Raw genomic sequence first — 13,810 nt, forward strand, 5'->3', positions numbered from 1 at the left:
GTGTCTCGGGTTGATACGGATGCGATATTGAAAAAGCCATATGATATTCTCTATATATACTATAGACTATATATATATACAAAATTCATTATAACACAAATGGTAGGAACACTTGTTATTCATATACGATAAAAAAATACTTAAGAATATATATATACACAAAATTTATTATAACACAAATGGTAGAAAAAAATAATGAACAAGATAATTTATATCTGATAAAAAAAAAAAAAACATAATGTAGAATAAATATTTACAAAAATCACTATAACGCAACTTGTAGAAAATACTTTACAATGGTAGTTATCTATAATTCCTATGAAAAAAGCATGTGCACTCGTATCCAAAATTAGAAAAGGATACCCAAATGAGCCTGCATAGTTTATATATGAAATATAAATACAATATAAATCAATGTTCCGGTAAAATTAAAAGAATAAAATAGCAGAACATGACTTCCGCTTAATCAAGCTTTGATAACCCTATTTACAAAGGATTTTTTCGGGAGGGGGGGGGGGACTAATATCAAATATTGCTATTGGTAGCCGAATCCCCAAAATTCCCCAAAACTTAGAATGAAAGATTGCCTCTCGTAGTCATCATCTAATCGAATTAAAAATTGTCTTTTGTAGTCGGGTTCTTCATCAAGAAGTATTAAAACTGTCTCATCTATTATAATTACTGAATGTATCTGATGGTCAAAATCTTCATCTTCATCTATTATGATTTTCCATTTATCAATTAGAACTTAAATATGCTTCTGGTGGTTGCGGTCTTCGTCTATGATTTGGCAATCGCATCTAGAGAACAGTTCAATAACAACATTTCTGCCAAATTTTGTTGAAGTTGGCAAAGACGTTTTATGATATAATGTGAATTGCTTGCCCTCAATGTTGCCATGCTTTAAATCCAACATGTTTAAAATCATTATCATTCACAGAGGGTGTTTAAATGATCAATCTCCAGATACTTTTGAAAGGAGATGACTAAAGTAAATAAACAGTTTTATAACAGAAGGAAAACAGGAACTTATTGAAAACATTACTTGCTATTTTTGTATGAGAAATATGTGATGAAGTCAAATTAAATTAACAGCTATTGTATGAAAATTAAATTCCTTCCTTTCATTGAATTTCTCCTCCTTTTTGTAATATCTTCCGCCACACTATATGGACTATATTTTTTATGTTCACAGTTACAGTACTTGCAACCTTAGGCGTTACTGTTTGACATGAACTTGACTGATCGGTGAATGATCGGTGACGGATGTTTGACTGATCGATGAGTGATCGGTGATCGGTGACCCATAGGATCCGTTACATAAGTCAAATAATCTATGTGAGAGTTACCCTGACAACTGTCACCGATCGATCAGTAAATAATAGGAATTTTGTACTTTTTATAGTTTAGAATAGTTTTTTTTTTCATAAAATTAAAAAAATGTCAGAGAAATCATACTAAAATTTTATTCGCATTGTTTAAAATACTATTTTATTTGAAATTAGTTATTTTTACCATCTTGAGACAAGTCTTCTAATCAGAATTGAGATATAATAAGACTTAAAATACTTAAACTTTTATTTTTGTGGAATAAGAATGCAGTTTTTGATTTATTTTGATACAAATTATTAACTGTCATATGATTTCAGTACTTTTTGTACATTTCATGATTGGCTGTTCTTCATAAAATATGTTTACTTTAAGGAAAAAGATATTAAATATTTGGACGCGTTGCTCAAAATGCAAATATTTCTTCATTTTACTGAAAATTATTGACCGCCATTGGAATTTTGTACTTTTTATAGTTTAGAATAGTTTTTTTTTCATAAAATTAAAAAATGACAGAGAAATCATACTAAAATTTTATTTGCATTGTTTAAAATAACCAAAATTCTTCTTCTTTTTATTAAAAATGATACTATTTTATTCGTTTAAAATTATTCATATTTCTTGTTAAAAGAACAGCATTTATTTTTGTAATTTGTTATTTTAAAGGCGTCGACTGTGACAGGAATATAGAAAGTCCGTGATTATGATAAGTTTTTTTGAAAGAATTTTATGATGATAAGTATGCAAAAATTTCAATAACTGATCCTTTCATTTTGTTTTTGAAAAATGTTTGGAAAATAATAAAATCAAAATCGCGATGTAGACACCGTTTTAGAACTTGCCGGGTTTGAAAATATATAACCTAAATAAAACGAAAAAGACCATTCTTTAATGATGATATTTTAATTCAAGTTTTTTCTGTACATTTATTTTCATTTCATTTCATAAAACTTTGCTTAATAATTAATAAACAAAATGTATCATTGAACGTTCAATTTTCACGAGTTGCAATTTTAATTAAATTAAACGAAACTAAGATTCCGTAATTTGTATTAGTTTATCATGTGACTAATTGAAGTTCAATCCGTCATCAAGGTCGATAGGTACTATCCGTCCGATCAGTCCGATCAGTCAATTACTTTTACTATAAGTCTGACGGATTGCTGACGTGAGTTTGGCGCGAACTTGACTGATCGGTGACTGATCGATGACCGCTGATTGATCGCTGAAATAGTAACGCCTAAGGTTGCAAGTACTGTACATGCATTATAAACTTTTGTTTCTTTTATTAATTTTATTGAATTTTAATATAAAAGTAAGAAAATATGGTAAGAATATCAATAAGACAGCTCTGCAACACAAACCAAATGACGTAAAAAGTACAATGTATATAACAACTTACATCCTTCAACAATAAGTAACATAAACAAGGCTTCCATCATATATCTAAATAATTCTTACTTAACTAAAAAACCACCGGAAAGATGTAGGTACAAAACGGAAAAAAATGTTATACAGCAAAATTGACAACCACTGATTTTGAGTCTTCTGACTTGCTAGAGACATAATTATACAGAATGTGACAGTATGAAACATGTTAACCTCCCGATTGCACTTGTGCTAGTTCCCAATTCACATATAATCCAGCTGGCCACGTTATTACCGGTGACCTCAACATTGTTAATAACACTTCTCTACGAAATGTGTTATCGAAAGGTCCGAAATATCGTGAGCCTAAATCCATCAATTGTAAATTCAACTTTAAAATTTTGATGGATTCAGTTGAGGATTATGCCAGGCAATGGGCTAAGCGCGAGAAGGAAGATGTAGACACTCTTTCCGAATGGATTAAGGCAGTGAGGTCGGTGATACAAATCAGAATTAAGAAACTGAATGGGTCTATCAATGCCCATGCTACGTCAATCTTTAAAGACCCTAATGTTACAAAACTCCTATCCTACCTCCATGACAAATATGTTGTTGTCCCTGCAGATAAAGCCCCAAACAACATCGTTTTTGTATGTAAAACTCATTACATTAACTGCTTGATAAACGAATTAGGTATTGACAATTCACTTGGAAACTCAACATATACCCTCACGACACTTACCAAAGAGGAAATCCTGGATAATCATAGGTCTGTTCTGTGTTCCTTTGGAATTTCAACCAAAGATGAAGAACTGGATCTGCCATCACTGTATTGGATACCTAAACTACAAAAGTGTCCTTACAAACAATGTTATATTGCTGGGTCTTCCAAGTGCTCCACGAAACCTCTTTCTAAATTATTAACCTCTATTTTATCAGCAATCAAAGACGGGCTTCAAAGTTATTGTGAAACTGCCTATTCTAGAGGGGGCGTGAATCAGATGTGGATACTTAAAAATTCCAAAGATCTTTTAGAGTACATATAATCTAACCCTCTTTCATCTTGTAACAGTATTAAAACATTTGACTTTTCTACTCTGTACACTAGTATTCCACATTCCAAACTAAAAGACAAATTGAAAGAGTTGGTATTGCTTTGCTTCGTAAAAAAGAATGGCCAACGTAGATACAAGTATCTTAGTATCTTGTCTTAGGGAGGGATAAATCCTACTTTGTAAAGGATCACTCTGATTCGAACAAAAAATTCTCTGAAACTGATATTATCAAGATGCTTGATTTCTTGATTGACAACATATTTGTTTTTCAACAGACTGTCGGCATTTCAATGGGAACAAACAGTGCCCCTCTACTTGCCGACTTGTTTCTCTATTATTATGAGGTTGACTTCATGCAGGAACTTCTTAGGAAGAAAGATAAGAAGTTAGCACTATCCTTTAACTCTACTTTTTGCTATATAGATGATGTTCTTTCACTAAATAATTCAACATTTGGTGACTATGTGGAACGCATCTATCTAATCAAGCTAGAGATAAAGGATACTACAGATACATGTACAGTTAAGTCGGCCTCATATCTTGACTTACATCTAGAAATTGACAATGAGGGTCGGTTGAAAACAAAACTTTACGACAAAAGAGATGATTTCAGCTTTCCAATTGTGAACTTTCCATTTCTAAGTAGCAACATTCCAGCAGCACCTGCATACGGGGTATATATCTCCCAATTGATACGATATTCCCGTGCTTGCATTTCCTATCATGATTTTCTTGATAGAGGGTTGCTGCTCACAAGGAAGCTATTAAACCAAGAGTTCCAAATGGTGAAGTTGAAATCATCCCTTCGTAAATTTTACGGACGCCATCACGAGTTGGTTGACCGTTATGGAATAACCGTATCACAAATGATATCGGATATGTTCCTTACGTCGTAACTACAATCCCCTTCCCTTTCCTGAATGTGACCTACCGAATTAGACTATTTACCGGATTTGTTATCACATAAGCAACACGACGGATGCGGCATGTTGAGCAGGATCTGCTTACCTTTCCGGAGCACCTGAGATCACCCCTAGTTTTTTGGTGGGGTTCGTGTTGTTTATTCTTTAGTTTTCTATGTTGTGTCGTGTGTGCTGTTGTTTCTTTGTCTTTTTCATTTTTAGCCATGGCGTTGTCAGTTTGTTTTAGATTTATGAGTTTGACTGTCCCTTTGGTATCTTTCGTCCCTCTTTTAACGGTAAAATAGTAAATGATAGACATTTCTACCACATCAAGAACATCTATCACTGTCATATACAAAGGCATACAACGTATGAACAGAGATTGCATCCACACAGTACAGACAACACACCCTGACTGGAGTCAAATAAATTTGATATTTCCTAGGTATCATACACATGATACATATGCAACCTAAAAACGTAGACGAAAAACCCTGTTATTAAGTATAAGTCAAATGAATTTGATATTTCTTTAAGTATCATACATATACAGTCACATAGCACAGGCAACAACCCTGCAATCAATATAACATGTTAGTCCAATGAATATGTTGTTTCTTTAGGTATCACACAATGTAGACACAACACCCTGTTATCAATAATAAGTCAAACAAATTTGATATTTCTTTAAGTATTATAATTAAACATCCACAATGGACAGGCAACAGGTCCTGCAATAAATATAAAATTTAAGTCAAACGAATTTGTTGTTCATTTAGGTATCATGCATGTGCATCGACACAGCGCAGGTAACAAACACTGAAATCAAGATAAGAATTAAGTCGATTGGATTTGTTGTTTCTTTAGGTATCTTACATATGCATCCACACAGCGCAGGTAAAAGACCATGTAATGGATATACAAATTAAGTCAAATGATTTGTTGTTTCCTTAGGTACCTGACAAATACATCCACATACCACAGGCAACAACCCCGCAATCAATATACAAACTTAAGTCAAATGAATTTTTTGTTTCATTAGGTATTATACAAATACATCCACACCGCGCAGGCAACAGACACTGTAATGGATATACAAATTAAGTCAAATGAATTTGTTGTTTCTTCATGATGTCATACGTATTCATTAACACAGGTCATGTAACAAACCCTGTAATCAATATAAAAATTATTTAGTCAAATAAATTTGTTGTTTCTTTAGGTAGCATGCATATTCATTCAAACATGGCAACTATCCTGAAGCAATATAGAAAAATGTTTAACAAATGTAAAACAATATATAATTAAAAACCAATTGTTCAGAGAACAATTGAAGTTTTTTCCACCAGTCAATATCTATTTGGTTATCAAAATATCAAAAATCAGTCTTAAATATCATTTCCTATGGCTTAATGATGTATAAATATGACTTTAAAGCAAAGGTCAAAATCTAGATAGTGCTAATAACCTATGACATTGACCTCAATTTCAAGGTCATAAACCAAGGACCTCAAATCAAAAGCCCCTAGGTCTGTAATATGTATGGATAATGATTTACATCACTTTACGCATTATTCTAAATATAAAAGGGGAGAACACTCCCAATTACGGTCAAAGTACCCTCGGAATCAAAATTTTAGTGTTACATGTTGAAACTCACAATTTAAGAAAAATAAATTGTCGATATCTTTTTAGGTTTTTGAAAATAGGTGAAAATAAGCTGAAATCAAAATTTAGAATATGAACTTGACCTTTGACCTTGACCTCATTTTCATTTTTTTGGACCTAGGATCTCAAATCAAATGACCCAAGGTCTCTATCACTGATGCATGTTATGGTTTACCAGTTAGAAACGCATATCACCTAAATCAAATACATAATGGGGAATAACTCTCATATGGAGTCACCGAATAGCTTCGTTCAAAATAAAATTATAATCCTGAAGATGTAAAGAGCATGCAATTTGGTAAAATAGTTTTGTCGTAATCTTTTACGGTTGCGAAGGATTAGTGGCCACAAGAAAAACAGTGTTAGGGGAGATAACTCTTACAACGTAAAGTATTTGGTTACACCGTTGTCAATTTTAAAAAGCGTATAAACTATACGAAAACATATTCCAAATACGTAATCGACATCTTTTGAAACATCAATATTACGCAAGAAAAAATCTAGGCGGAAGAAAATAAAAATTATAATGATAATAATCCGACCAAAATTAAAAGGTCTTTCCACGGAAAGGTGGAAAGACCTAATGAAAGGCCAGTACACGTGTTGTTGCTTTTAGCTGTCATGCATACTGCTAACGTTTTCCATTAAATCTGCAGAATACTGCTTGAATATATTATCATAATGCTATTTTACATATTTCAACTTAGAAAAATTACAACATTTCACAAACCGTTAATTAGATACTGAATAACTAACTAACTTAGTATCAAATATCAAAGTATCAAATTATCTATGAAAAAAAATTAAATGATAAAAGAGGGACGAAAGATACCAAAGGGACAGTCAACATATAATATAATTAAGATAAATACAATTCAAATCAGACAGTAATAATTTGTTACTCTAATAACTGAACACAACAACTAGATTAAAATATAGACAAATATTTACATAAATTTATCAGTTAAAAAGCTTAAACATATAGTCTCGGAAGAAACATAAGATATTAAGTTGTTTTATATAAATTAACATAAACTCAAGTAAGAATGACTTCAGTTGCTTGTTTCTTTTCATCTTCTTCCAATCATTTTCTTCTTTTTTATGTTGTTTCATAGCACGGGATGTTACGGGAAACCTGTTGATATTGAAAACGAGATCACACGTTTGATATTAGCGAGATTTCTTGAATTCCATTTCAGGAATTTTATGTTGTCTCTGAAATAAATAGACACTATTTTATCAGATAAATTGAGAAAAAAACCCCATGAAAATCCCTTATAAAATGTTCATAATTTATAGTAGAATTAAAAATATATATCTTCACCAAAAAGTAATATTAAGCTCCAAATATCAAAACCACTAGTTATTTCTGTTTTGCAAATTATTTGATACTCATGTTATTTAAAATATCTTAGTATACGTAGAAGATCTTCAGATTTTTTAGATACAGGATAAATATACGTATAACCTACTTCCAGTTTATTTGTAGCAACCATACATGGTTGATATATCTCTGCTTGTAACCAATATGCTTTCTATTTCAGCTGCCAGTTCAGTAGTAGCAGAGTCTTCTCGTATAGCTTTTAGAAATTCAATAAATCCCCTTTCACTCCCATGTAAAAGGATATCCATTAGCTTTCTATTCTTTTGTATTTGTGCTGGACAAGCATTTATCAATTGTCTGTCAGATATTGTCAAAATATCACGTGATATTAAATGATCTACTATGTTTTCATGATCTATACAGTTAATGATATTTGAGTAATTCTTCTGCAGACGAACTCTATACACTGGAACAGTCCACTCGGACAATCCTACAATTTATTGTTAAGAATTTTGTATTATCACTTTAGATACATGTATAGTAAAAATAAACAACGAAAGTTTCACGGAATGTCATGACCATCATACCGCAGAAGTAGTAAATTATTTAGGAAAATCCGAGGAGAAACTTTTGAGGGATATCTTAGCATAAAAATACGACCAACATTAACCGAAAATGTAGAAACAAATACTGTTTTAAAAAAATCATTTAAGTGAATGATTGTTAATACAAAACACAGGTCATCCAGGTTTACATTTTAATTATATCAACGACAGACAAAAACAAAAGACCAAGAATACAAAACCCTTAATATTAACAACGGTGCCACAATTATGTGACCTTTATATATAATACATACACAATATATAAGCCTTTATGAGACTACCCTTTCCCCATTTTTCTTATGTTATGTTTAAAAAATAATGTTGCATTTTTTCTTTTTGCCCCATGGATTATCTCCAGTCTACCATCAGCTTCTTGATTGATTGTACCTTCGGTACTTTCACTTTTACAAACAAATATTATATCTTTTTTTTAACTTGAAATGTATCAAGACCATCAATGTAATACAAATGCTATTATTTGTGTATTTTCATATAAAAGACAGCTCATACCTTTATATTGAGGTTCTAATGCTTCATTTGAGCCTTCTGTCTGTGAATCGCGTTTCAATTCATTTGCTAAATCAGTGTATCCACCTGTCAGTAGTGCATCAACAAACACATTATAAGTGGACTTCCCCCTTTTATTCACTACTTCAAGCAAAGCTTTATTCTGATCGTCTTGTCTAACATGTTGTTCAATGCTGCGTCTGTCGTCAGATGATATCACTAAATGTGTCATCATATAATCTAAAATCTGTCTGATTTCTATATCCTGTATGATTCTGTCTGTATTTGGGAAATATCAATTATATTTGATTAGAATGTTATAACTACTATAATTAAAATAATTTTTAATTTTGTATTTTTCCATCTTTGTCTGATATAATTATTCAGACAACCACTGAAACATGCGTATACTTACAACAAAATTTAAACAACCACGTGCTGTTTTCACTTAAAGCAGATTTAGACAAAGTGCATGTGAATTATCGCCGTTCCAGTCATTTCCATGCTATGCTTGGTCTGCACCTAACTGTAGGTTTATAAAACATCAAATTTTCTTTCTGTTGTTGGAACCTTCGTTTCATCATAATTTCCAAATTCATCATTAATAATAATAAGAATAATAATAATTATGATGAGAATTCCTTATTTAAAGAGGGTAACACAGTTTGCTATAACACTAATGGGTGAATTTAAGAAAGATTTGTTATAAATAATGGCGGTAACGAAATACTAGAGACTACTAATACGATTGTGACCAGTATCTCACGTGACAGTAGATTTTTAGTGGTACTCTGTTGGAAGGAATGTAAGTTTACGTGAACAGACAGCTGATTCTTAAATGTAATAATAGTATATTGTTCATGTAAACAAGTGATATCAGACTAACTTATTAATATTTAGACTGTACGTACCTTCCGCTTGTTCCGCTAATCCTTCCTTATATGTTATGTATGGTAAAACACTAGATAATTCAAGGCGATAAAGAGCTTTGAGTAAACCTTCATATGTAGCTTCTGGAAGTCTCCTCCATTTGTTCAGGACCTCCTCTGTTTGGCTACGAAGATTTGTAACATGGTTTCTTTCAATCTGTTGCATCTCAACAACTGTTAGCCCAAGTTCTATTCCAAGCTGATATGTTTGATAACCAATATGATCAGACAGTTGCTGTAGATTTGAACCGGATGGTCTTATAAACAACTTCTCCCTTGGTTGGTCTAAAATGTGTGTATGAACAGAAGTATTTATTATTTCAATCGCAAATTTTATCTTTGGAGCAAGATCTGCTTACCCTTCCGGAGCACCTGATCACCCCGAGTTTTTGGCGGGGGTGGTGTTGCTCAGTCTTTAGTTTTCTATGTTGTTTCTTTTGTACTATTATTTGTCTGTTTGTCTTTTTATTTTTATCCATGGCGTTGTCAGTTTATTTTTCGATCTATGAGTTTGACTGTCCCTCTGGTATCTTTCGTCCTTTTTTTTTGTGAAACAGCTTTTTTTTGCATTCAAGTACTGTTTAACAATTGATCATTCCTAAGAAGGCTAAATTCAGAAACAAATGCTTACAAAAGTGCAATTTTCAGTTTAAGCTATTTCAAATTATCACTTACCCAAATCTTTTTGAACTTCTCTTGAAATCTGAAGTTATACATGTATGCATTAGATTATTTTATAAACACATTTTTGAAAGAAAACAAGTTTGTTTACTGTATTATCCCTCATATAAATAATTTGGACACTAATTGTTTAGTACCATATTTTCACCTTTTCGATGTTTTGTTTTTTTGACAAAATAATGAAATAATGAAGCAATTAATGTTTTAATGGCAGAAAAAAAAATAATGGAATTTATATTTTAATATTTGTTAATTGTAAAAAATTGCAGATAATTTCTGCTTTTAAATGAAAATATTCAAATGTTTTAATCTCATTACTTGTCATTCACAATTTGGATAAACCATTTCAAATCATCTGTGAAAGCTGTCGAAATGGTTATTGGGCACGAAAGGTGTAGTAGAGATTTCCAATAAAATGACTTTACTTGACATAACCGACCTAACTCAACGTATTTCGTCCTATTGCATTGAAGCATGACGGAGGGGAGAAAACACTGCATGCATGTTTTGCTCTGTAAACACGAATTTTTTTCTGAAATATAGTTTATATAAAAATCAACCCCAACTATTTTGTTTGATATTTGAATATTTTGCCATCAAATTTTGAATGATTTGATTGACAAAAAATTTATAATGGAATAAGTAAGTTAGCAACATGTAATCGCATACACCCATCATTTCTTGTCATTTCACTCGACCCATACTTTAGTTCTTCTCAAATTATGAATTTTAAAAACTACCTAGACAAAATCTAGCATGAAAATATTAAAATAATAAATTCCGAAGCGAGAAGGTTGTCTTTTTTGTTTGTTTTGAAAAGTATAAGCGTTTAAAGTGGGTTCCAACACACCCGAATGTAAAAGGTGTACTCGACTTTTTAGAAGAAATAAAATTTCTATAATTTAATTGTATGGGACGAGGTTTTTGTCCAAATATACGTAAACGTGAATTCGAGGATACAGGGGTAGGGGGCGTACCCCCTCTTTTTCGATCGCTAGATAATTTTGAAAATCTCCTATGTTCCACATTATCTATACAAATCTTTAGCTTATAATCGTCCAATTTTTTTTCGCATCGTTCCGCTCGTTTGTATAAATTCACTTATCGGGAACTACACCGTCTTTCAAATATCTTGGATCCGGCATGATCACAAATTGTATTGCACGAAAAAAGAATGAAAGAGTTGTCGTTTGACTTTGATTAATACTTTTAAAAAACAACAATGTATGAATATTAAACATCCCGCATGTTTAAGACTACATACTGATTGGATTTTTTCCTTGATTAAGAAGTTCACTATTTATTTTAATTCAAAAAAACAAATCATCATGAATCATTTGCCGATAAAGTATTTTTACATTTTATAGAAAATTCATATAATCTGCTTTACAGTCATGACCACTAATGGTCCTACATACACTCCGTTCTTTTTACATGACAAAAGGTTTTGTTTTTAAACTGTGTATACATTTTTTATACTTAATTTGTGAAATGTACAAAAAAGAAGTAGTGTGATTGCCAATGAGACAACAAGAGACTTAATGACACAGAAATGTTAATTAACTATAGGCCACTGTACTGTTTTCAACAATGAGCAAAGCCCATACCGCATAGTCAGCTTTAAATGGCCACAAAATGACAAATGTAAAACGAGAAAACTAACGGCCAAATTTATGTTAAAAAATATTAACGCAAACACAACAACAAACGATAAGCACTGCTAGAATTACAGGCTCGTGACTTGGGACAGACACATCCCTACTAGGACAGTGGTGTAACCATACGACATACTGTCAATATTATTAACTATTTATTAGTTGTAGTTGTTTTTAAGATAGTGTTCAGCAGCTGTGGATACTATCAGATCGGTACATAGAGTTTATTTTGAAATACTAGAAATTGCTGTTTTTATGCTTCGTTTCAGTTTCACAAGTCAATCCCTTTCTTAATGTTTTAATTGTGGCATGATTATTTAATAAACATACTTCTGTGTATCTCTTTGGGCTTTAACTTGGACTTTTATAAAAACTACAATGTACTTTATGTAGCAGAGAGATGCATGCGTACATAAATAGGCCAAAATATCAGATAGAATTAAGCCTCAAGTTATAATACTAAAGACGAAGAAGCCTCAAGCTATATTCAATATATGTACTTACGACAGAGATTTAACCTCTTGGTAGAGTATCTATGATGATGATAATACTGATGTATGTCTTATATCAAGCGACAAATATTACATTTATATTAAGGATGATGAAATGATAATGACAAATGCATATACCTTTTTGTACATGACCAAAACTTAGAGTCGCATTTTCATATGAAAGGTAACAAGAGAGCGTAACCGCTATACACACACTTGTCTGTTTACGAGTAAACCATAACCTGATTTTACTCGTGAATGCATCATGCTTGCTGGAGAAGCCGAAAAAGTCTTAAAGTCATTCGACCAGGGGTGAAAATAATTGAACCCTTATTGAGGCTAGCCTGCTAACAGTCAATCCCATTCATAAGTATATAACTATGAATGTAAAATGTTTTTTTCCAGTCATGTATCACCTTCAACACTGGTGATCCAGTCAATGGATCTGTCGCAGACTTGTCGCTTTAAAATATATATACCTCCAAAGCGAGACAAAAATTGAAAGGAAAATGTTCGCTGACTCAATCAATAGATGTGATAGTTTTAGAATCCACTTCTTATTGGATAAGTAAGAGTAAAAGAAAATTCCCGTAAAGGCTGAAGTGGCATTATACATATATATTATACATGTTATAGTTGTCTCAAAAATGTAACAAGTATGTAAATTAGATTTCTCATCCACTTTTAATCAGAGACATTTGAGGACAGATGTTTAGCCAATTACTATGTACTTTAAACTGATAGTTTTCTATCCACAGTGGTCAATGTTTATACGCAGATTAGTCATCAGTTGCTAATCAAGTACACCTTCCAAAATTACAATCTATTTAACGAATTGGTGTACAGATTTATTTACATATATTATTATCAATTATTACAATATTCTTTTATTTTTAATGTTCGTTGACTTTCATTTGAAAGAAAGGTGTTTGTCAACTCATAAAACTCAAACTTTAAAGAAGTAAAAGACATGTATCATTTTTTTTTAAATATACACATCCCGTTGTCGTATCGTACTTCGTTTTGCCTGTTGAAAGAATTTTTTTTTCGGAGAATGTACATAAAGGAGATTAACTGCAGGAGAACAGAACATTTGAAACGATGCTTTAAAAACTATGATGCAATCCCAGTTATCAACTTTAACAGAGACACATTCTGATTAGCACTTCGAGTTAAATTTTTCTGAAATTGCTAAAATAGTCTATCTAATAATAATACTCCCAGAATTTAGATATTATAAAACATTAAGAAAATAAAAAAGAAAAAGAAGAACGGACACCATCTGATAACGACAAA

General features: G+C 31.7%; 1 protein-coding gene across 1 annotated transcript in view; it reads right to left on the minus strand.

Annotated features, from left to right (window-relative positions):
- Positions 1-7,801: 7,801 nt before the first annotated feature.
- LOC139504427 (uncharacterized) overlaps positions 7,802-13,810 on the minus strand; it is a 39,325-nt gene continuing 33,316 nt past the window's right edge. Inside the window, exons 15-18 of the mRNA XM_071294511.1 lie at positions 10,363-10,390; positions 9,670-9,972; positions 8,762-9,037; positions 7,802-8,136 (exon numbers count right to left, since the gene is read on the minus strand). Of these exons, the coding sequence (XP_071150612.1) occupies positions 7,802-8,136; positions 8,762-9,037; positions 9,670-9,972; positions 10,363-10,390 (942 nt within the window). The remainder of the gene's footprint in view (positions 8,137-8,761; positions 9,038-9,669; positions 9,973-10,362; positions 10,391-13,810) is intronic.

Source organism: Mytilus edulis, chromosome 14 (genome assembly GCF_963676685.1).
Source record: "Mytilus edulis chromosome 14, xbMytEdul2.2, whole genome shotgun sequence".
Taxonomy (NCBI): Eukaryota; Metazoa; Mollusca; class Bivalvia; order Mytilida; family Mytilidae; genus Mytilus; species Mytilus edulis.